Here is a 24,504-nt window from a genome sequence, read left to right on the forward strand (position 1 = left end):
ATAAATATCTCCTGATTTAATTTGCTTAAACATAATAATGTAATGAAGTGGAATCTTATTAAAGTCTCTTGAAATGCCTTTTTCCCACTAAAAAAATAAGTCTTAAAAAGAAAATTTTAGTGTAAGTTTTGAAAAATTAGTTTTAGTATCTCAGTGTGGGAACATGCATTATGTATTTCAGTTTTTTACTTAGATGGCAATTTTCTACTCAAAAGCCTTGTGATTACATGTCACTGGGTTAAATTTTTATTTATTATTCTTTCTAGCTCCAAACTGACAAATAATTTGTTTCATTATAAAGTCATAGGAGATACATAGATATGCTTTATTTAAAGTTACAGATTCAGTTTAAATTTTTTAATATGAAGCAACTAACATTTAGCACCTCCTTTATACAGGTGCTCTAATAATTCTCAAAGTAGCCTTGTGAGAAGGTGATAATATCTCCATCTGAGAGCTAAAAGGTTTTAGAAAGTTTAATCAGGGGCGCCGGGGTGGTTCAGTCGGTTGAGGGACCAAATTCTCGATTTCGGCTCAGTTCATGAACTCGGGGTCCTGGGATTGAGCCCCGTGTCTGGTTCCGTGCTCAGTGGGGAGTCAGCTTGAGGATTCTCTCTCTCTTCTCCTTCTGCCCCTCCCCCTGCTATCTCTCTCTAAAACAAATAAATCTTAAAAAAAAAAAAAAGTTTTTATCATTTACCCAAAACTGTACAATTAGAAATCTTGGAACAGGGATTCCAATCCCAATCTGCCCCAACCTCCTCCGCAGTCTACTTATTTAAGTTGTAAACAGCTTAATACTTCATGGGTAATCTACTACTTGTGTAGATTACTAAATATTAAGAGTATCAACATGCAAATTTTTACTGGTTAGATGAAATTATTGGAAGGTTATAACTTCTCAAGGGTAGAATTTAAATCTGATTTTGTTTTAAAGAAAAATTATTTTATGGCATAGTTGCTTACACTTAAAGTACTCAAATATAGGGGACAGGCAGGGAATGCAAATAATCACAGCAGGGAAGTATAATAAGGTTTAATAAGAGTAGTGGGGTTTGTGGCAAATTGGAGTGAAAATTATTTGTCCAAAGGGGCAACGACCTTAGCTAACTGTTACATGTTGGTATCCATATATTTCAAAATCATCTGGAAATCTGTATTTTTGTATGGAATCCGATTTTAAATGTTGACAGAATTTTGCGTTTAAGTTATGGAGTCCAAATCCCATAGCTACTGACCAGATTAGGAAGGCCAGCAATTTTTTTCAAATAGCGAAATGTTTGAAGAGTGAATGCAGAAAAAGTTGTATTTTAAATAATGTGCACAACACACATTAATAGAGTAATAGTTTTAGTGTTTCTCAGGTTTGTTTTGACGGGTCAAGAGTGGCCCTGCATTGTGAAGAGGTTGTGCCTTCCGTACCCACGTTCGAACCTTTAACAGCTTGCGGAAGACGCCTTTTTACCTACGTCATCAGGTGGACTGGATCAGGCCTTTTATACAATGTCCAGTATCCTTAGGCAAACCCAAACCCAGGGTTCCACCGTAAGGCCACGTTAACACAGGACTGATTAAATATTTGAGACAAATTGCTACTAGGCGAGAGCCAAACTTCCTCTGCAATTCTTGCTGGCTAGGCGCTAGCTTTTAGTACGTGAGCTATCTTCTAGGAAGGAACTCACGTGAAAACTAGCTTTCCTACCCAGACGACTCTACCTCTGCTAGTAGCCGCAGAGCTTCTCTGGTGGCCAGGAATTTGCGCGCTATGCCTGGAATCAGCATCCACAGCAATAGTTCCGCGTTCTTCGTAACTAATGGCACTCTTCGGGTCCCGGATGTGACGTCAACGTTCCTCCGGTTCTTCCGTCTATTGACGGAACTCTGGGCTCCCGGATTTGGTGGTTGTGTACGTGGAAGAAGCCAGCTCATGCGCACTCCGCGCCTTTGGTCTCAGCTGTGCGGGCAGGGCTGAGGGTAACATCCCGGGCTCGGGGGAGACTGTCGGGGTCATGGCCAGCCGCTGACAGGGCCCGCCGAGTGAGGAAGGGGGCGAGGCCGTTCCGGTGCACCCTTCCCCGGGCCTGAGGCCGGTCGGCCTGGCCCTCGGTCTTCCCACTTGGTGCTGTCGCCGCGGCCGCCGGCTCAGGAGGGGAGATGAGTTGGTTCAACGCCTCCCAGCTCTCCAGCTTCGCGAAGCAGGCCCTGTCCCAGGCCCAGAAGTCCATCGACAGGGTCCTGGATATCCAGGAAGAAGAGCCGAGCGCCTGGGCCGAGACCATTCCGTACGGAGAGCCGGGTAAGGGAGAGAGGAGCGGGGCTCCCGGGGGTCCCTGTGCTCGCGGAGGCAAACAGGTGAAGAGGTGTAGACAGGGATCCTTCTCCGCTGACAGAGTTCTGAGTAAGTTGTGTCTCCCCAGCCCGTCCACGTTTCTCTAAGTGGGTTTTCGCGGTTTTCCTAAGGGAAATCCCAGCCCCGGGGTCCTCCGGGCCCGTAGCCCCGGGTGCGGGTCTTGCCGGCCTCGGAAAACCGGGTCGCGATTTGTCGGGTTTGTGCCCCGCCCTCCCTAGTCGTAGCTCGGAGCGCGAGCATGCAGAAACTGGAATTGCTGCGCGCTCCGGCCACTTTTTGGGAGACAGCGTCTGAAGTCCGTTGACGGGAACAGGAGGAACAGTCCCTAACACTTAATGAGCACTCCGTGCTTGGGAGCGCGGAATGTGCTTTTTTGTGGCTTTCTCATCTTCCAGACAGCTCCTCCAGTTAGGTTCGTTATAGTCCGTGTGGCTGAGAAAGGCTGTAACTAACTTCCTCTAGGCTACACAGCAGGTGAGGGGCAGAATATGGTGGAGGTATCACCCGTGGAAGCCGGCCCAGGAGTTTTGGGTTTTATCACATTGTATTTCCAAAGAGCTGCGTCTCCCTTTGTCAGATTTCTTAAGCTGAATCTTTCAGGGATCTTCAGTTGCTTTGGCTTTAAGTCTAAGGAACAGTTCAGCATTTTTGGTGTGAGGGGTAAAAATTTGCATTGGGGTGGGGGTGGGGCCTCTGAACCTCTGTGAAAAAAGAGTAAGTGTTGACTAATTTTTTCCGATTTGTTTTTAATTTTACATCTTTGAAAAGTCAGGACCTAAGTTGGAGGTACCTCATTTTCAGATATTTTGGGCCTATGTCTGTATGTCATGATCTTACTACCTTATACAAGATGCTATATGACCTTGTTGGGAGTAGCTCAACTTCTTTTTTCACAGATACCCCACATTTTGAATCACTAAACTTTAGAAGAGACAGAATATAAACTTAAGATAAAAGGATACTCATTTTATGAAATCTGGGGCTTGAATCTTCTATGATGTAGGAAAGATGTTAGGGTTCAAAGCCCACAGCCAAGAAAGAATTCTTGGTGGTTTTATTCAAGCATGGGGACAGGACCCATGGAGCTGCACTGGGGTCATGAGGAGTGCCCATTTTATACGTTTTTTATACTTTCAAGTGGGGCTAGCTATTGTTAGGAAAAAGTCATTTATTACTGTTTAGTAAAAACTCAGTCATGAGACTCTTCGATGTATATCGGTGGATCATATCCTTGGAAGGATGATTGCCAACATGTATCTTGGGGATAGAGATAAGGGAGATTTCCAAAGGAATTTTTATATGTTAAAGTAGACTTACAGGATCCTGGGGGGTCGGGCTAAGATTTCCTTTTGTCCTTAGCAAAGTATTAACATTGAGGCAACTGAGTTCCTAAAGGAATGTCACTCTGCCTGTTTCAAGGACTTGTCAATGGGCTGCAAGTCGTAAGGAAATTTAATAATTTTTCTTTTGCCTTTGTTTCCCATATCAGTCTATATGATTCATTTTTCAAAATAGGTTATCCAGAATAGACTCAGATTTAGTGAAATGCTGTGAATATTTATTGATCACCTATGTTTTACATTGCCTTACTCAAAGGTGACCAGTGGATATCAGATGACCCCCCCGGAATTTATATAAAACATTCTTCAAGAGGCAAATTTAACTTCTGTCATTCTTTAAGATGACCTACTAACTTAAACTAATTAGCACACTTAAGCTTGCTTGCTCATTTGCATCTTCAGGTTTTCTCCTTTTTTTCATTGTTTTCATATACTGAACCAATGGGTATAAAACTGTGTCCCCAAATTGAAGTTTCCTACATACTTCTGAAGTCATATTATAGGATAGACTTTAATTTAGGACATAATAGTGTTTAGGAGCTTTTCGGTGTTCTCTCCCCACCGACCTCTAATTGTGCAGAATTTGTGATAATTCTGCTCAGCCACTTTTGAATTTAGAAAAAGAAGATTTTTTTAGAAGAAATGCTTTAAATATTTTAGTAAATATGTCATTTTTTGTTTATCATTGGGATTTTTAGTAGCATGTATTTCTGTGGCTGAATTATCTTTTTTTTACCCAGAAGATAGTTACTTTCTTCTTAGTGTTTTTAAAAAGGCCTAGTGTGAACTACCATCTATTTATAAAAAAAAAAAAACAATACTTCTTAAAAAAATGCACATCTTTGAAAGTCGTATGATTTTTTTTTAGGTTTTATTTTATTTATTATTTTTTTAAAATAGGCTCCACGCTGGGCATGGAGCCCAATGTGGGGCTGGAACTCAGGCCCGTGAGATCAAGAACTGAGCTGAGATCAAGAGTTGGAAGCTTAACCGACTGAGCCACCAAGGCACCCCTTTTAGATTTTATTTATAAGTAATCTCTACACCCAGTGTGGGGCTTGAATCCCCAACCCTGAGACTGAGGTACATGCTCCACTGACTGAGCCAGCCTGCTGCCCCTGAAATTCATAAGACCTTCTAAATTCCTCCTAAATTTGGAATTTAGGAAGGGAACAAAACTTTCTCATAGAGTGGGTTTGGAGAGTGACACTTGGAGAATGAGCTTGTCATTAAGTAGATAAAAAATGAATTTGTTTTCTGGAAGGTACTGTTCCCATCAGTTTACTTTGATCTTTGGAAAAGAACATTTGTCATCAGTATGTTGGGTTTAGTTTTTGAATGTTACCCTCTGTCCAACTCATAACCATGTTTTATTACTGATATTAGAAGAATAAAATTAATATGAAACTAACTGAATTGAAGGTAGAGTCAATTTGCTATGATTACTCATGCATGACCTGTAAGTGAGGGTACTGCCTGTTCTTGTGAGATGCATCACATGTGTCTTAGACTTAGCATGAGTTATATAACATATACTGGTCCTCTCTTAATTTGTTGTTTAATGGAATAACATACTTGCTTCTGGTAGGCCAGGCCCATTTTGGTCTCTGGTCTTTACTCCTAGTTCCTTTAGGGCAGATCCATACCAGTTTTCCTCTTTAAGGCCCAAAGTTCAACAATGAACTGATTAATTATACAGTAAGCAGGATCTTAACAGGTCCAAATTATAGGTTATATTCCATAAGTTTCCTTTTTTAAAACTTTATATTGACTTATATATAATGATTGTAATATTAACGTAAAATACATATAACTTATTCTCTTCTCTTTTAATAATATATATATTATTAATTATTATTATTATTATTTTTTTGGTCAAAGGAATAAGTACCCCTGTCAGTGGAGGATGGGATTCTTCAACCTGGGGGTTAAAGTCAAACCCTGAACCTCAGAGTCAGCCAGTAGCCTCTCCTAAAGCAATTACAAAGCCAGTTCGGAGGACTGTGGTAGATGAATCTGAAAATTTCTTCAGTGCCTTTCTCTCTCCAACGGATGTCCAGACCATTCAGAAGAGTCCAGTGGTATCAAAACCACCAGCTAAATCACAACGACCAGAAGAAGAAGTGAAAAGCGCTTTACAGGACTCCTTGCACACTGGACTGTCAAGAACACCTGAAACAACTGAGTCAAAAGTAAAAGACTCTACTCCATGTGTACCAGGGGAAACTCTCGCTGTAGATACTCTGTCACCTAAAACTGAGGGCAAGCATGAAGAAACTGTTAATAAAGAACCTGATACGAAGGTGTCAGCTGTACGTTTGAAAGTGTCTGAAAGTGTAATTAATGTGAAGACAACTAGAGAAAACATATCTAATATACCTACGGCAGACACAAAGGACATGGCTTTGGAACCTAAGGAACAAAAACATGAAGACCGACAGAGTAATACACCTTCTCCTCCTGTTAGTACCTTCTCGTCCGGTACTTCCACCACCAGTGACATTGAAGTTTTAGATCATGAAAGTGTAATAAGTGAGAGCTCAGCAAGCTCGAGACAAGAGACTACAGACTCCAAATCAAGTCTTCACTTGATGCAGACGTCTTTCCAGCTTCTCTCAGCATCTGCTTGTCCTGAATATAGTCGTTTAGAGGATTTCCAAAAACTCACCGAGAGTTGCTGCTCTTCTGATGCTTTTGAAAGAATAGACTCATTTAGTGTACAGTCATTGGATAGCCGTAGTGTAAGTGAGATCAATTCAGATGATGAACTGTCAGGCAAGGGATATGCTTTAGTACCTATTATAGTTAATCCTTCAACTCCAAAAACTAAAATAAATGAATCTGTTGAAGGAAAGTCTGAAGAAGAAGTGAATGAAACATTAATTGTACCCACGGAGGAAACGGAACTGGAAGAAAGTGGACGAAGTGCAACACCTGTTAATTGTGAACAGCCTGATATTTTGGTTTCTGTTACACCAATAAATGAAGGACATGCTGCCTTAGACAAGGTGGCTGAGCAGTGCGAAGCTGCTGAAAGTAAGCCAGAAGCACATTCTGAGAAGGAAGATGTTTGCAAGGTAACTCTAGAAACCAGAAGGGGATTTGGGAATATGCTTTCCAGAGATTAAATCCTTGTTTATTTTCTTTTCATTGTTTATTTTTAACATTCAGTATTGTTTAATGATTAGTACTGATTAAAAAAGACAGGCATTTTGACATTTAAGTGTGGCATTAAGGATTTTAGAATTGATTTATTGATGCTAAATTATTTGAAATTTCTCTGAGACAACTATGATAACATAAATGGATATTTCAGTATAACTAAACATAAAAAAGTTTCCATTTTGCGCCATTACTGTTGAGTCCTTTCACCTTACAATTCTTGTATGCTGTGCTCATTAATTTGTCATTTTGCAAAGGATTGTCTTAAGGTAACATATATCTTCAAATCCTTTGTAGGTAAAGGTGCTGAAATGAATTTAAATACATGGTTTTTCTTACATCAAAAAATTTTCGCCTGTTCACATTATTTGTAGTAGATCTTAAATGAAAAATGTAGTCTTTAATTATTGATGTGTTTCTGTTGTTGTTAATTACTTGTTTGTTTTCTCTTTTATGTTATTTTGATGTTTCCCTGATAGCTATCTTACATGAATAAGAATGGGAAATGTCAAAGGAACAATGGTATTGCTTAGGAATGACAAATTGCTTCTACCTAATACATATAAAAGGAAAGTGGTGTAAATTCTTTAACATTAAGTCACAGTTTTGGTTTTTCCTATGATTTTTAGATATAGAAATTGAGTTGGATTTGGCATCTTTAATAGACTCCTCTGAGATATAGGATGTCTTGAAGAAATGTCCTGTAAGTGCCATGTATTGAATTATTTAATGTAAAAAAAAGTGCCAGATTCTGTTACCTAGGTTTAATATTATTCACAAACGAAATGCCATGCGCTAGCTCTAATAGCAGTTTGAATTCCTGAAACCAACACTATTTAGTATCAGTAAGATATTTTTGAGCTACTTTCAGAAGGTAAGTGATTTCTAAATTAACCTAGACCTCAATCAGGTAAGACTGTTTTTTTTTTAGTGCGTAAAAGCATCATTCCTCCTCTCATAGACAAGTTTATCATTACTTCAGCAAGACCTAAGGAGTAAGATATTCTAACCATTCCTTTTTGTTTAGCTTTATACTGATATCTTCTGGAGATTTTAAAGTTACATGCCTATAGATTTTCTAAAATTGCTTTTATTTTTTAAATGCAAAGTATCATACTAAAAAAGTTACACATTACATATTTGAATTAAAGAATAAAATCGAATAACAGACACTTGTGTATCTGCTACCCAGCTAAGATACAGAATACTACTAGAGGCTTTAAAGCCCTTCTTTGATCTTTATTTTCTCTAGCTCCCTTCCTCTTTCGGTGGATGTGCACACCTTTCCTAGATTTTTGCTGTAACAAACTTGTAAATATTCTTGTATATGTATGCAAGAGTTTTCTCCTCTAAAGTATATCTAAAAGAATTTTCTACATTAAAGGGTGTGTAGATCTTCAACTAGATGTTGTCTAATTGTTTTCCAAAGTGGTTTACTAATTTATACTCCTACCGGCTATGTGGTTGTACTAATTTATACTCTCCTACCAGCTATGTATGAGTTTTTGTTGTTCTGAATCTACTGTGTTCTCGGTATTGTTTTAAATTCCTTTCATGACATAATGCTGTTTTATTTATTAGAGTGATTAGTTTACCTTTACAACTCATCAACTGCATGTAGAAATGGTTTTTTAAGGTTAAATGCATGACTTTTGTGTATTCTCCTTATTCAGAGACTTGAATTTCTGAATGAGAAACTGGATAAAAGGGAGGCTCAGTTATTATCTCTTAGTAAAGAAAAAGCACTTCTAGAAGAAGCCTATGATAATCTGAAAGAGTAAGTATTTTACAAATGTGAATAATTTTGTATGTTTTGTAGAGGCCCAAATACTTGGTTATTATTTAAGAATGTTTTTTAAACTAAAATGTTTGAAATTTAACTTGTGTATAATTATTGAAAATGGAATAGTGGGACATCTGGGTGGCTCAGTCAGTTAAGTGTCTGCCTTGGCTCAGATCATGATTCCAGGGTCCTGGGATCAAGTCCCACATCAGGCTTCTTGCTTACCCAGGAGGCTGTTTCTCCCCCTGCCTGCCGCTATTCTTGCTTGTTCTCTCTCCTTCTCTCTGACAAGTAAATAAATAAAATCTTAAAAAAAGAAAGGAAGAAAACAAGAAAGAAAGAAAGACGGAATAGTTTTTCAATTCTCACTGTAGAGATTTCTTTTCTCCTCAAATTATCTTTACCATAGTACCTTCGGTATTGAAGAGAGGTATTTTGCAAAAAAAAACCCAAAAAACCATTTTCCCTTTTAGTATAAGAGATTTAAAACGTGTATTTAAAGAAAACTATGATATTAAAAAAGACACTGAATATTTGTTTGCTTTAAGGAGGTGATTAGTAAAATATAACAGATTGAAAAATGAAAAATTTTGTTTACCATTATCTTACTTTTACACATCAAATATTGGTGACATTTTCATTTTCTTTCTTTTTTTTTTTTTAAGATTTTATTTATTTATTTGATAGAGAGAGAGACAGCGAGAGAGGGAACACAAGCAGGGGGAGTGGGAGAGGGAGAAGCAGGCTTCCCGCAGAGCAGGGAGCCCGATGCGGGGCTCGATCCCAGGACCCTGGGATCATGACCTGAGCCGAAGGCAGACGCTTAACGACTGAGCCACCCGGGCGCCCTGACATTTTCATTTTCTAACGGGTTTTCGTTTAGGTGCTTTAAAATAAATTAAGCAGGTAATTTTTCTTTTAAAAGTTAACAGGCCTAAAACTAAACTGTTTTAGTAAGGTATATGTTGAAGACAATGTTATTTTCCTTTTGCAAACTGCACTCATCTTGTTACCTTAGGAATATGTAAACAAGTATCTCTGTCTCTTGTTTTTTAATTTAGTGAAATGTTTAGAGTGAAAGAAGAAAGCAGCAGCATTTCTTCTTTGAAAGATGAATTTACTCAAAGAATTGCAGAAGCAGAAAAGAAAGTTCAGCTAGCCTGCAAAGAGAGAGATGCTGCTAAAAAGGTAATGAAAGTTAAAAATAATATTAATTAAATTCTATACAGACATGGGTTTTTGAGGGATGCATTCATAATATTTTGGTATGGAAAAAAAGAAGTAAGATTAAAGGATACCATATAGTATATTAACACTTAAATTGTAGATTTTTTAGTATCTTTAGACTTCACAGATTTTTGATACTAGAAGAATCTAAGCCAGTATTTGTATAATTTATCTATAAGTCCTTGCAAGATACATAGCTAGGATCATTAGAATAATTTTCATAAATGATAATTTCATTAAAATAAGTAACAATTAAATCTAAAAGGCACTGTGTAAATTAAAAAAATATATCCTTACTCTCATTTGTTACTGTCTAACCATTTCAAACATATATGTTCTTCTTCAAGTCAAAGTAATTTTAAAATAAAAAAATTGTAAGGGTTAGTGACTCTTGTGAGACATAATATTGATTTATTCTAATACAGGATTTCTCCTCAGCACTATTCACATTTTGGGCTGGATAATTTTATGTTGTATGAGACTTTTCTGTGCATTGTAGGGTGTTTACCAGCATCCAGGCCTGTACCTACAAGACACCAGTGTCACCCTCACCTCCTCCTCTCCCAGTGCACATCCATCACCCCCTTCCATGAGTTAAGATAATTGAAAATGTTGGCAGACTTTGCCAGATGTCCTCTTGAGAGCATAGTCACTCTTGGTTGGGAACCATTGTTCTAATTCTTAAAATTTGTAGCAGTTGGCTATTTCAGAAGTTGGTAACCAGCTAAGGTTAGTAATTATTTCTTCTATCCCAACTATTAGTAATAACTTTTCTCATCATTTGCCCTTCTCAGTTAAGTTGCTTTCCTTCTTCTTGACCAGTGTTAATATTTATATTTTTTTCTTTGTATACTCTTACAGAAGAGAAATAAGTCATAGACTTCCTTCTGCTTAGGTTGCTTTAATTAGCTAGCTCATTTCAGATACTGACAATAACCTGAGACTACGTAACCAACTTATCTCTTCTTGTCCCTATAGTATTCCATCTAGACCAGTCTAATTGAGAAATTAGATTTTAAGTAATGCTTGTTTCCTGTAATGTACTTTGAATTGTAGATCTAAAATAGACCCAAACCATTGACTATAGGTGGGAAAAGCTTGGGCCCTAAGTTTTAACAGATTTTTTGTGTACTGATATATATGAACCCCCTACTTAGGATCTGTAGGAAATTCAAGGTGAATTGAATTACCTTAAGTAAAGAGTTTGCTTATCTAATGATGGAAAACAGATAATGTCAACACCTATGTAGTACTAGGCAGAATAAAATAAGTTACAGATAAAGATGAATAAGCGTTTGGAATGGTATCACAGAGGATGAATTCTGACCAGGGGAATTGAGGAAAGTTTCATGGAAGGCAGGATAGTCTTATTGGGCCTTGATGGATGAATCAAATTTTGACAGCTGGAAAATGCATAGCTGTGTTGTGGATGGTACAGAACATGGGCTTTGTGGACTCATAAACCTGGTTTCAAGTTAAACTCTACCACTTAATAGCTCTCTGACCTTCAAACTTTATTCAGTCTTGCTGTGTCTTAGTTTTCTTATTTGTGTAGTTGAATAAAGGACCTCCCTCATAGGATTGTTGTGAGGATAAAATGATAATAGATACAAAGCATGGTTTAATACCTAATGGTAGTTGTTTTTAGCTGTTGTTTGGTTTCAGGTTGTTGCTTAAAACCTAATTTTAAATCATAGAACACTTTTCACATCTCCATTTGTGGTTTTAAGAGATAAACTGTCTTGACATGTTTGGGCTGAATCTCTGCTTTATTAAAGTAAATTGAACCTTATATAATTATGTTTTCCCTCATTTTACAATGCACTAGTAAGTGCAAGTTTTAGATGAGGAAAAGAAATACAGTGAAAAATGGAGACATACGTTGTTCTAAATATAATGTTTAACCTGAAAATATGTGTATAGAGATACTCCAGAAAGGTATTGAAAGTTAACTTATTCTCATTTGCATTTCCATATTAAAACCTGTTTATATCTGAATTCAGGTTTTCTATGTTGTTTCAAAGCTGTTTACATAGTTAACTGAGGTAATAAACTCAATTTAACAGAATAAAACTTACAGAACTTTATCGAGAATTTCATTATTGATGACTTCTTTGAATATGGAAAAAATCGAAAAATATGCCCAGAGTGAAAGTAATTCTTTATGGTATTCACATTCCTTTTTTTTTTTTAATTAGGAAATTAAAAGTATAAAGGAAGAACTTGCTACTAGATTAAATAGTAGTGAGACTTCAGACCTTTTGAAAGAGAAAGAAGAGCAGATCCGAGGGTTAATGGAAGAAGGTGCGTAAAGTATTTAGTTAACTATGAAAAATACCATAACAGGAGAAATGCTTGCCACATGATTAGCTGCTACTTCCCAATAAAAAATAATTGGAAGCAAGAAAGATTTGTGCTTAAACCTCAGAAATGATAGGTGACAATTTATGGAAGAATGGGGAGCAATATGTATAGAGGCAGAGATGCATGTATGTAGCCTTTTGTTTCTAGGGAGGTAAAAAAAAAAAAAAAAACTTGCTGAAAAATAAATGTTTGTGCTTTCATAAAAAAGCTTTTTAACAGGTTTTAGAGCCTGTCATGTAACCCAAGATATTTGAAGGTTATAATCCTGGAATTTATATAGTATCTGAATCTCTAGCTTGGGTACTATGTGGTATCATCATATTGTTTGGTCGACTGATAGTGAACTTTTCATTATATTCTTGTTTTAATTTTTCAGTTATTTAGCCCTCTATGAAAAAGACTTAAAATTAGCAAGGTTATAGAAATTAAATATCCTTCATGAGATAAATTATAAATAGACACTGGATTAATTTCTTTATGTATTATCATAGGAGAGAAGGTAGTTTTGGAAAAGGTGATTAAATGAATTTTTCTTTTCCTCTTAATTAAGGTTTTTCTAGTTCTAAGAATAACACTACTTGCAGAAATTTTTTAAGTTTTAGGAGGTGGAGGAAGAAAAAAAGAGATCATAATCCGGTTTTATAAGGAACTATCAATTTCTTTTAGTTCTTTTTTAATGTTTTTAATACATTGTTAAGCATAATTAAGGTCATGTATTTAATCTGTAATCTTTTACATTTTCGTAATTCTTTTACATTTCCCTATGCTATTAAATGCTTTGCTAGCATTATTAATGGCTGTATTAAAGTCCATTATATGGCTATATATACCGTAATTTATTTTACTGTTTTACTAATGTTGTACACTTATTTCTAAAATGTTAATATTACAAATAGTGGTGGGATGAGCATTTCAGATCATTGAACTAAAGAGAATTTCCAGAGTAAGTGTTTGAAAGAATTGGAAATAATCACTGTATTCGAAAAAGTTAGTTTTACCCAATCTTTCTTTTTCATTTATTCAGCTAATATTTAACAGTTAAGTGTGTCAGATATTATGTTTGATACAGTAATACATACGACACACTCCCTGTCTTTTAGGAACTTACAGTTTAATGAGAGGGAAATATAAGTACACAGATAATTATAAAGCAGTCTAAGCACTGCAATAGAAGAATGAAGGGAGAATTGATAAAACACATAATCATTATCTCAAGACATGTTGAGGTCATGAACTGCCTGTGTTACAACACTAGAAACTGAGGAGAAGACTGTGTGCATGGTTTCATAATTAAAAAAAAATATTTAAAATATTTATATCAAGTGTCACTATTTTGGTATTTATTAATTTAGGTAGGAGGTGGGTTGATGTTCTCTTTTGCTTAATGAACTTCTTTATACTGAAAATAGAATGATTTCATATGGGATTATTTACTTACTGCTCTGTATCCCCCAGAAGTATTTTTTTTAAAGATTTTATTGATTTATTAGAGGGCGCACAAGTGGGGGCGGGGAGAAGAAGGAGAGAGACACAGACTCCCCTGCTGAGTGGGAAGCCCCATGTGGGGCGTGATGCGGGGCTCCATTCCAGGACCCTGAGATCATGACCAGAGCCAAAGGCAGATGGTTAACTGACTGAGCCACCCACGTGCCTCTCCCCCAGAAATATTTTTAAATTCACAGCTGAAAATCTGAAAGACTAACAGCTGAAACTACAATGAATAGCTGATTACTTTATTACCTTGCTTCATCAATTATTAACATCTAGGCACACCTGCTTCATATCTTTTTGCACACACATGCACTTCCCTTTTGCCAAACCATTTGAATGTAGGTGACAGAAATAACATTCCACTCCTAAATTCTTTTTTTCCAGCTTTATTGAGGTATAATTGAGTAGTAAAAATTGTATATATTTTTTGATACACATATACATTGTGAAATGATTACCACAGTCAAGCTAATTAATATATCAATCACCTCATGTAGTTAACATCTTTTTATGTGATGAGAACACCTAAGATCAATTCTCTTAGCAAATTTCAAGTGTATAATAATAGTATTATTAACTGTAGTCACCATTCTGTACATTAGATCTGCAGAACTTATTCACCTGCATAACTGAAACTTAGTACCCTTTGACCAGTATCTCCACATTTCCCCCATCCCTGGTAACGAGCATTCTACTCTCTGCTTTTGTGAGTTAAACTTTTTTCTATTCCACATAAAGTAAGATCATGCAGTATCTGGGTCTGGCTTATTTCAGCCTCCAGTTTCATCCACATTATCACAAATGGCAGGGTTTTCTTCTTTTTCAAGGCTAAATAATATTACTTTATATACACACATGCCGCTTTTTTATTTTTTAGAATATTTAATGAATTGGGAAAATACTTATAATTTTAGATACCAAAACAAGTTACACATTTGTATATACTTTTATTCAAGTATAATTATATACAATGTTATATTAGTTTCAGGTGTACAACATAGTGATTCAACAATTCTGTACATTACTCAGTGCTCACCATAAATACAATCACCATCTGTCACTATGTAACATTACTACGATATTATTGACTATATTCACTATACTGTAATTTTTATTTCTCTGACTTATTTTATAACTAAAAGTTTGTACCTCTTAATCCCTTTCACCTATTTCAGTCCTCCACCCCGACTTCCCCTTTGGCAACCACCATGTTTTTTTCTCTTTTTGAGTTTTTCCTGTTTGTTTGTTTAGGTTTTTTTTGTTTTGTTTTAGATTCTGCATATAAGTGAAATCATATGGTATGATCCTTTTAATGTATTGTTAAATTCAGTTTGCTAATATTTTGTTGAGGATTTTTACATCTATGTTCATCAGGGATATTGGCTTATATTTTAGTTTTGTGTTGTGTGGCTTTGGTTTTGGTATCAGGATAATGCTGGCCTCATAGAATAAATTTGAAGAATAGATATTAATTCTTCTTTAAATGGTACAACTTACCTGTGAAGACCTCCTGGTCTTTTGAGAGGAGTCTTTTGATTACCAATTCAATTTTGTTACTAGCAATTGGCCTGTTCAAATTTGCTTGTTCTTTCTGATTCAATTTTGGGAGATTTTATATTTCTAGGAATTTTTTTTTTCTAGATTGTCCAGTTTGTTGGCATATGTAATCTTCACAGTATTCTCTTATAATTCTTTGTATTTCTGTGCACAACACATTGTCTTTCTTTATCCATTGATGGACACTTAGGTTGTTTCCATAACTTGGTATTGTGAATAATGCTGCAGAGTGCACATATCTCTGAGATACTGATTTTATTTCCTTTGGATATATATCTAGAAGTGGGATTGTTGCATCATATAGTAGTTCTATTTTTAATTTTTTGAGTAATTTCCAAGTTGTTTTCCAAAGTGTCTGTACCAATTTATATTCTTGCCAATAGTATACCAAGGTTCCTTTTTCTCCACATCCTTGCCAAGTCTTATGATTTGTCTTGTTGATAATAGGTATCCTAATAGGTGTGAGGTGTAGTTTTAATTTGCATTTCCCTAATGATTAGTGATGTTGAGCACCTTTTCATATACCTGGTGGCCATTCACATGTCTTCTTTTGAGAAAAGTCTGTTCATGTTTTTTGCCCATTTCTTAATTGGCTTATTTGTTTTTTGCTGTTGAGTTGTATGGGTTCTTTGTATATTTTGGATATTAATCCCCTATCAGAAGTATGGCTTGCAAATATTTTTCTCCATTCTGCAGACTTATCTCTTCAGTCTGTTGATTGTTTGCTTTGCTGTGCAGTATTTTTTTAGTTTGATGCAATCCCAGTTGTCTATTTTTGCTTTTGTAGCTTATGCTTTTGGGATCATACCCAAAAAAATCATTGCCATGACCAGTGTCAGAAGGTTTTTTCCCTGTGTTTTCTCCTAGTAATTTTACAGTTTCAGGTATGTTAAGTCTTAAGTCTATTTTGAGTTGACTTTTGTATTTGGTGTGTGATAGGGTCCAGTTTCATTCTGCATATGATTATCCAGTTTTCCCATCACTATTTATTGATGAGACTGTTCTTTCCCCATTATGTGTTCTTGGCATCTTTGTTGAAGATTAGTTGGCTGTAAATTTATTTCTAAATTTTGTGTGGATTTTCTAAGCTCTCTATTTTGTTCCACTGGTCTGTATGTTTTTATGCCGGTACCATACTGTTTGGATTACTACAGCTTTATAACATGTTTTAAAATTAGAAAATGTGATACTTCCAGTTTTGTTCTTGCTAAGGATTGCTTTGGCTGTTTGAGGTCTTCTGTGGTTCCACATGAATTTTAGGATTTCTTAAAATTTTTGTGAAATATGTCATTGGAATTTTGATAGATATTGCAGTAAATCCGTAGTCCACTCCTAAATTCCTAAGTCTCCATCTCCCAATAGCAAGTACACTTTGCTTCACAAGCACAACATCATAATCATACCTAAGAAAATCAGTATTAATTCAGAAGTGTACTCCAGCATATATTTCATTATTTATCTCCATGGTCTCTAAAAATGACTTTTATACCTGGTCATTTGTCCTGCCCCAATATCTAGTCAAAGTTTGTATATTGCATTTGACCATTATGTCCTTTTAGTCTTCTACCGATCTAGGATAGCTCTCTCTTAATGACACTGAAGACTTTGTAGAGTCCAGGCCAATTGTCCTACATATTCCCCATGTTCAGGAGTTTATCCGTTTCTTCATGATTAGATTCAGATAAAATTTCTAGTAAGAAATATCATTGCTGGGGCGCCTGGGTGGCTCAGTCCTTAAGCGTCTGCCTTCGGCTCAGGTCATGGTCCCAGGGTCCTGGGATCGAGTCCCGCATCAGGCTCCCTGCTCAGCCAGGAGCCTGCTTCTCCCTCTCCCGCTCCCCCCGCTTGTGTTCCCTCTCTCGCTGTGTCTCTCTCTGTCAAATAAATAAAATCTTAAAAAAAAAGAAATATCATTGCTGATACTGTGTACCCACCTCTCCCTTATATCAGTAGATGCATAATATACCACAATTGGTGATGTCAAAACAATGTTTGGTTAAGGTGGTGACAGCCAGATTTCTCCATTGTAAAAGCACATTTTTCTCTTCATAAGCCATAAGTAATATGTGGGAATGATTTTTTAAGGTGTAAATATCCTATTATCTACTATCCTTCCACCTAGTAATTTTAGCATCATTGATGGTTTTTGTCCAAATCAGTTTAACATTCGTGGTTACAGTTTTGTGATTTTAAAAATATTCTATCATTTTATGTCACTGGTTAGATAAAACATTCAATCCAGATTCTTAAGGAATCATTGTTTGAATTTATTTATTTATTTATTTATTTATTTATTTATTTATTTATTTTTGCCATTGCCAGGAGAAAAACTTTCAAAACAGCAGCTGCATAATTCTAACATTATTAAGAAATTAAGAGCTAAAGACAAAGAAAATGAAAATATTATTGCAAAGCTGAACAAAAAAGTTAAAGACCTAGAAGAAGATTTGCAACATTTAAAACAGGTGAATGTTAACCATTCTCTAGATATATATATATTGTTATTACTTCCTATATGAACAATTGGCTGTGGTTTATAAGACATTTAGAATAATTTATCAGGGTATATCATGTGGGAAGAATTTATCAAGCAATTTAATAAATGAGTGTTAAGATTTTTCTTCATTATTGTAACATTTAAGATTCCTGGAATACAATTATTTACCATGGTGTTATTTATTGAAAAATAGTTTTGTCTGTTTTTATAATATAGGTCCTTGATGGCAAAGAAGAAGTTGAAAAACAGCATAGAGAAAGCATTAAAAAACTAAACTCTGTGGTGGAACGCCAAGAGAAGGATCTTGGCCGACTTCAGGTAGACATGGATGAACTTGAAGAAAAGAACCGAAGTATTCAGGCTGCTCTGGATAGTGCATACAAGTAAGAAAATGAACAAATATGCAACCCATTTAAAATTATCAGAACGGGATATTGAAAAAATACTTTTTCTGTTATCTAATCACTAACGATATTTATAAACTTAGCTATATATGAACTTGTAACTGGTCAAAGCAAGTTCACAAGAGTTGTTACCGTAGTCAATGTTTATTATGTGGTGAACTCTCCCTCATTGTGTAACTCTTATGGAAATCTACATGCAAACTTTACTAACTTGGCCATGTAATTAACTATTTTAAATAGAAATTATCAATCTAATTTTTTAAGAGAACTTACTGATCTCCACAAAGCCAATGCTGCAAAGGATAGTGAAGCACAGGAAGCTGCTCTAAGTCGTGAAATGAAAGCTAAAGAAGAGCTTTCTGCAGCACTAGAGAAGGCCCAAGAAGAAGCCCGTCAGCAGCAAGAAACATTAGCAATTCAAGTAAGCAATAGATAATGAGTTACATTAGTCTTTAAAAACTTTATGCTTTTGCAAATTGAAGATTACATTAGTTATTTGAATCAAACTTTATATATTGGTACATGTGTTAAATTTCCTTTCTAATCTTATTGGACACTTTTCCAAGAGTACTTGATTGTGCCAATCTTAATCGTGTGTTTTTTGAACTTTGTTAAAGTGATGCTTACATTGTACTGTATTGCTTATTTTTTGTGACTTTCAGACTTATTTAATAATACTATGAAAGGCAAAGACCGTGTTATTGCACATATGCAGATAAATACTAAACATTGCTTATAATTTTAGGAGAATCCATATAAGTCCTGAGCTTATTCATAACATCTGTGGGAGTCCATGTAGTTCAGATAGAGGAGGAAAACTGAAATTTGCCAGGCTTTTTCTTATAAAATCATCAGTTGATTGATATTTGGGGTTATTTTCACTTTTTGATTATTATGATTAATGCTGCTATACACATTCATTTACAAGTTTTTGTGTGAATGTTTAAGTTCTTCTAGATATGTATGTACTCTCAGGTCAGTACGGTAACCCTATATGTAATTTTTTGAGGACCTGCCAAACTTTCCCATAGCAATTGCACCATTTTACATTCCCTTCAGCAATATATGATGGTCTGCGTCTTGCCAGTATTTTTTTGTTATTGTCTTTTTTTTTTTTCATTATAGCCCTTTTAGTGGGTGTGAAGTGGTATCTGATTGTGGTGTCCTTGTTTACATTTCCTTAATGACTAATGATGTTGAGCATCTTTTTATGTGCTTACTGGCCATATGTATTTTTTTTTTAAGATTTATTTATTTGAGGCGGTGTGTTGGGAGAGGGGGAGAATCTCCAGCAGACTCCCCACTGAGCAAAGAGCCCAGTGTGGGGCTCGAGCCCAATGTGGGGCTTGACCCCATGACTCTGAGATCATGACCTGAGCAGAAATCAAGAGTTGGACACTTAACTGACTGAGCCACCCAGGCGCCCCTGGCCGTATATATCTTATTGCAGTTTCCTTGGAGAAATTTATTCGAATACTCAAATCCTTTGTCCATTTTTAAATTGGGCTTTTTAAAAACTGTTCAGTTGTGAGAGTTCTTTATGTATTCTGCACATTAGGTCCTCATCAGATGGAGGATTTGCAAATATTTTTTCCCATTTTTTAGGTTGTCTTTCATTTTCTTTTTTTTTTTTTTTTTTAAGATTTTATTCATTTATTTGACAGAGAGATAGCAAGAGAGAGAGAACACAAGCAGGGGGAGTGGGAGAGGGAGAAGCAGGCTTCCCGCAGAGCAGGGAGCCCGATGCGGGGCTCGATCCCAGGACCCTGGGATCATGACCTGAGCCGAAGGCAGACGCTTAACGACTGAGCCACCCAGGTGCCCCTTGTCTTTCATTTTCTTGACAATGGCCTTTGATGTACAAGTTTTTTAATTCTGATGAAGTCCAACTTATTTATTTTTTCTTTTGCTGCCTATGCTTTGGGTGTCATGTTTAAGACCCCATTGCTTAATCCAAGGTCTTGCAGGTTTTCACCTGTTTTCCTTCTAAGAATTTTATAGTCTTAACTCTCACATTTAGGTTTTTTGCACATGGATATCCAGCTGTCCCAGTACCATTTGTTGAAAAGACTATTCTTTCCTCATTTACCCCAGTGCAGATTTGATTTAATTTTACACAAATATGTAAAACATTGACATGGTTCCAAAGTGAGAGCTATATAACAATATATTAAGACAACATTTGCTTCCAACTTAGCTCATCCCCATCCCCTTTCTTTGCCTGTAAGTAACCATTTTATTAGTGTTTGGTTTATTTTTTCAGTGTTTCTATTTGTAAATGCAAGAAAATATATAAATCTATACACTTACTTATATACCTCCGCACATATATATACAGATACATTTATACCCATTTTTTTTTTTAAAGATTTTATTTATTTATTTGACAGAGAGAGAGATAGCAAGAGAGGGAACACAAGCAGGGGGAGTAGGAGAGGGAGAAGCAGGCTTCCCGCCAAGCAGGGAGCCCGATGCGGGGCTCAATCCCAGGATCCTGGGATCATGACCTGAGCCGAAGGCAGACGCTTAATGACTGAGCCACCCAGGCACCCCATTTATACCCATTTTTATTTGTATCTCCTTCATCATTCTTACTTAAATATAATTTAGTATTTATACCATCTTACAGTTCACCTTCTTTAAATATTCTGGTGATCATTCATTCCATAATAGAACTTAGAGCTTTTTACAGAATTTCTTTTTACAGTTTGTAATACTTCACTGTTACTATTTATACCATTGTTATATTGTTATTATACCATTGTTAATTCAGTCATTTCTTACTGATGGATATTTGGGTTGTTTCCAGTATTTTGTTATTATAAAACACACCATGTCCATGTACCCCTTGTGTTTCTGACCACTGGGTTGGATAAAATCTTAATATTTTAAATTTAAAAGTACGCTAGAATAATAATAAAAATTGGGGGAGTGGGAGACAGAGAGCATATGGGGCTACCGTTTATAAATCATCACCTTTTAGGGGCACCTGGGTGGCTCAGTGGGTTAAGCGTCCAACTCTTGGCTTCGCCTTAGGTCATGATCTCGTGGTTGTGGGATCAAGCCCCACATAGGGCTTTGCGCTCTGTGCCAAGTCTCTTTGGGATTTTCTCTCCCTCTCCTTCTGCCCCTCCCCACTTGTGCCCGCTGTCTCTTTTTCTCTCTCTCTCAAATAAATAAAATCTTTAAAAGAGAAAAATCATCACCTTTTATAAATAATGTCAATTTTGGGTATTAACTTCTTGTCCTCATCTCTGTGTATGTATTTTTAAATAATTGGTATCATATATGTTATAGTTTTCTCATTTAAGATTAAATTATAAATTTTTACATATTCTTTACATCCATCATAATTATTTTTAAAGATTTATTTATTTATTTTATGAGAGAGGGAGAGCATGCACACACAAGTGAGGGAGGGGCGGAGGGAGAGGGACAGAAGCAGACGCCCTGCTGAGTGCAGAGCCCAACACGGGGCTGATCTCCCAACCCTGAGATCACAACCCAGAGCTGAAATCAAGAGTCAGACGTTCAACTGACTGAGCCACCCAGGTGCCCCACATTCATCATAATTTTTAATGAGCATATTCGTGTTGTATAAAGATTTGCAAAAATAGATTACTATTGATGGATATTTAGAATATTTGTTTTGTCTTTTTTTGCTAACAGTATTGGGAGTATCTTTGTATGTTTAGATCTGCTTCTACTGAGTAAATTCTCAATACTAGGATGACCAGGTGAAAGAGGGTGAAAAGTTTTATGATTATTTAAACATGTTGCCATAATGTTTTACAAAAAGACTATAGCATTTACATTTGCAGCTGTGTGTGAGTATAGCAGCTAGCTTTTATACCTATCACATTCTGCCTTACGTTGCAAACATTTATAGATGCAGTGGCTGTGCCTGTTTATATGCCCTTTTTTTGGGGGGGCCCTAACAATGCTCTTCTAAGTATATATTTATCAAGTATACATACAGTTTAGAATTGCTTGATGAATGGGATATGTTATAATCATATGTAAAAGCTCATTGGATAGTGTAACTAATATACACAAACAGTAAGTCAGCATAATACAGTATGTAGTTAGGAAGTTGTAAGTAATGTTTTGATGTTGTTTGTGATAGTGTATTGGTTCCCCTCATACAGGTTGGAGACCTTAGGCTGGCACTGCAACGTGCAGAACAAGCAGCTGCCAGAAAAGAGGATTATTTACGCCATGAGATCGGTGAACTCCAACAGGTACTGTCACAGTTTTCCTAAACACAAATCAAAGATGTGTTTTCCTAGAAATAAAAAAGTCATTTAGTGGAGATAATGTTCATGGAATTGAGAGGATTACTACCATACTTTATCATTTGCTATATTTTTGCGGCTTATATGAATAAAACCAGAGTGGACACCTTAAAAATGAACATAAGAAGCCTTAATTTTGTTTAATAGAAAATAATTTTATCATGATAGATTTATTTTGTGTCAGTATTGTTTTTTTCATTCGTTACAGCTAGTTTATTAGTATCAGTCTTTGATTACTGTGGGGCAGATAATCAGTGCCAGTTTTTATACCACTACTCAATTAATTTTCAGTCAGTGAACATGCATGGGAAAATGGAGAGAAAATGCAACTCAGATTGATCTTTCTGTTTTTGTAAATACTTAGAAATATTTGGATGATGAGGCAACTGCTGGGAGGTTTAAATTACAGTCTTTTTTACCTTAAGGTAATCAAAAGCTATCTTTATATTAGAAAAGCTTTGTAAAGAAGTAGTTATTTAGATACTGATGCATTCTAACTCTAACTTAAGGATTGAATAATTAGAAAATAATGTAATGAAAAACAAATAATTTTATCTTGGTGAAATAATATTTTCCAGAAATCTTTCATAAAGTTTGTTTGCTAGTATTTTTAGAGTTTTCATTGCCATTAATGGTAGTGACTTAAGAATTTCATGATTCAGAGACTCCAGGAAGCAGAGAATCGAAACCAAGAGTTGAGTCAGAGTGTTTCATCAACAACAAGACCATTGCTTCGACAGATAGAAAATTTGCAAGCAACTCTAGGGTCCCAGACATCATCGTGGGAGAAGTTAGAGAAGAATCTTTCTGATAGACTTGGTAACTGCTTTAGTTCTTAAGCTCAATGCAAAAGCCCTTTCCTCTTATTTATAGAATTAGAATAATGGTATGAAATTGAAATTCACTTGATTTGATAGTTATACTTTATGTCTAACTTGTAGAGTTTTACCTCTTCTCCTTTTTTACTTTTATTTTCTAATACCCTAATTGACTCAAACCATTTGTTTTCCCTTACAGTGTGTCCGATACTGTCCCATATACTTCCATGTCATCCTTCCATATTTACAGACCACTGCACTCATTTTTTTCCTTGTCTTTTGCTACATCTGACCCCTTTCTAGCTTGTCTGCAATAATATAGGAGATAGAGATCAGATATGATTCTAGTCCTTGGTAGAATTCCAGGAGCCAGAGATAGGTCTAAGAAGGATCCTGATCAAACTCTACCAGACAGATTCTGTGGAGTCTTAAGATTCTTCTGTATAGAAATGCTTCAGGTTGTCTTTATGTGCTGTTATTAAGAAGATAATTATTCCAAGATGTTTATGCAAGCACATATAAGTAGCGCACACACACACATATATACACATATATATATATATATATATATATGCTGTATAAGTAGCATATGTATATATGTCTATATATATACACACACAACACACACATATATACACACACACATATATTAGATATCCCAGAAGCTGGCTAATTCATGAAAAATTCATGTGTCCTTTCTATGCCTAAAACTAACTGTAACTTGAGAGACACCATGGTACAGTGATAAAAGCAGGCCTGAATGGGTGTCCCTATAAATCATGAGGGGTAGACTAGATTAGTGGTTTTCAAACAGTATTCAGTGGATCCCTTAGATATCTTAGGACTAGCTGTCATGGTGAGAGGGCAGCTCTATAATTAAGGTGCTTGATATATCCCAGGCTGCTTTAAAGAAAATAGTGTGTCCTTTTTGATCTTGTTTTATTTTTTGAGTTCCATGTGAGATTATGTCTGGAAAAAGATTCATCTGCTTAAAAAATCACTGAACTAGATGAACCTTTATATATTATTTAATTTATAGGTATAAATTTTAGGTCTGTCATTTGTTATTAAGACCCATTTGCTATGAAAATGAGACATCTGAAAATGACAGCTTCTGAAATGCATATTTTTTTAGCAGTAAATGAAAACTAGAAGCTGTTATTCTTGTGGTTTTTAAACTGGACTTTATATCCTCTCAGTGATATGTGGTATTGTG

General features: G+C 35.8%; 1 protein-coding gene across 1 annotated transcript in view; it reads left to right on the plus strand.

The window, feature by feature from the left end:
• The first annotated feature begins 1,893 nt into the window (after positions 1-1,893).
• The window catches only part of TMF1 (TATA element modulatory factor 1), a 31,740-nt gene continuing 9,129 nt past the window's right edge, over positions 1,894-24,504 (plus strand). Inside the window, exons 1-10 of the mRNA XM_036082712.2 lie at positions 1,894-2,296; positions 5,572-6,767; positions 8,526-8,629; positions 9,697-9,823; positions 12,061-12,166; positions 17,597-17,739; positions 17,988-18,154; positions 18,440-18,596; positions 22,324-22,416; positions 23,133-23,289. Of these exons, the coding sequence (XP_035938605.2) occupies positions 2,155-2,296; positions 5,572-6,767; positions 8,526-8,629; positions 9,697-9,823; positions 12,061-12,166; positions 17,597-17,739; positions 17,988-18,154; positions 18,440-18,596; positions 22,324-22,416; positions 23,133-23,289 (2,392 nt within the window). The 5' untranslated portion in view covers positions 1,894-2,154. The remainder of the gene's footprint in view (positions 2,297-5,571; positions 6,768-8,525; positions 8,630-9,696; positions 9,824-12,060; positions 12,167-17,596; positions 17,740-17,987; positions 18,155-18,439; positions 18,597-22,323; positions 22,417-23,132; positions 23,290-24,504) is intronic.

Source organism: Halichoerus grypus, chromosome 1, assembly GCF_964656455.1.
Source record: "Halichoerus grypus chromosome 1, mHalGry1.hap1.1, whole genome shotgun sequence".
Lineage (NCBI taxonomy): Eukaryota > Metazoa > Chordata > Mammalia > Carnivora > Phocidae > Halichoerus > Halichoerus grypus.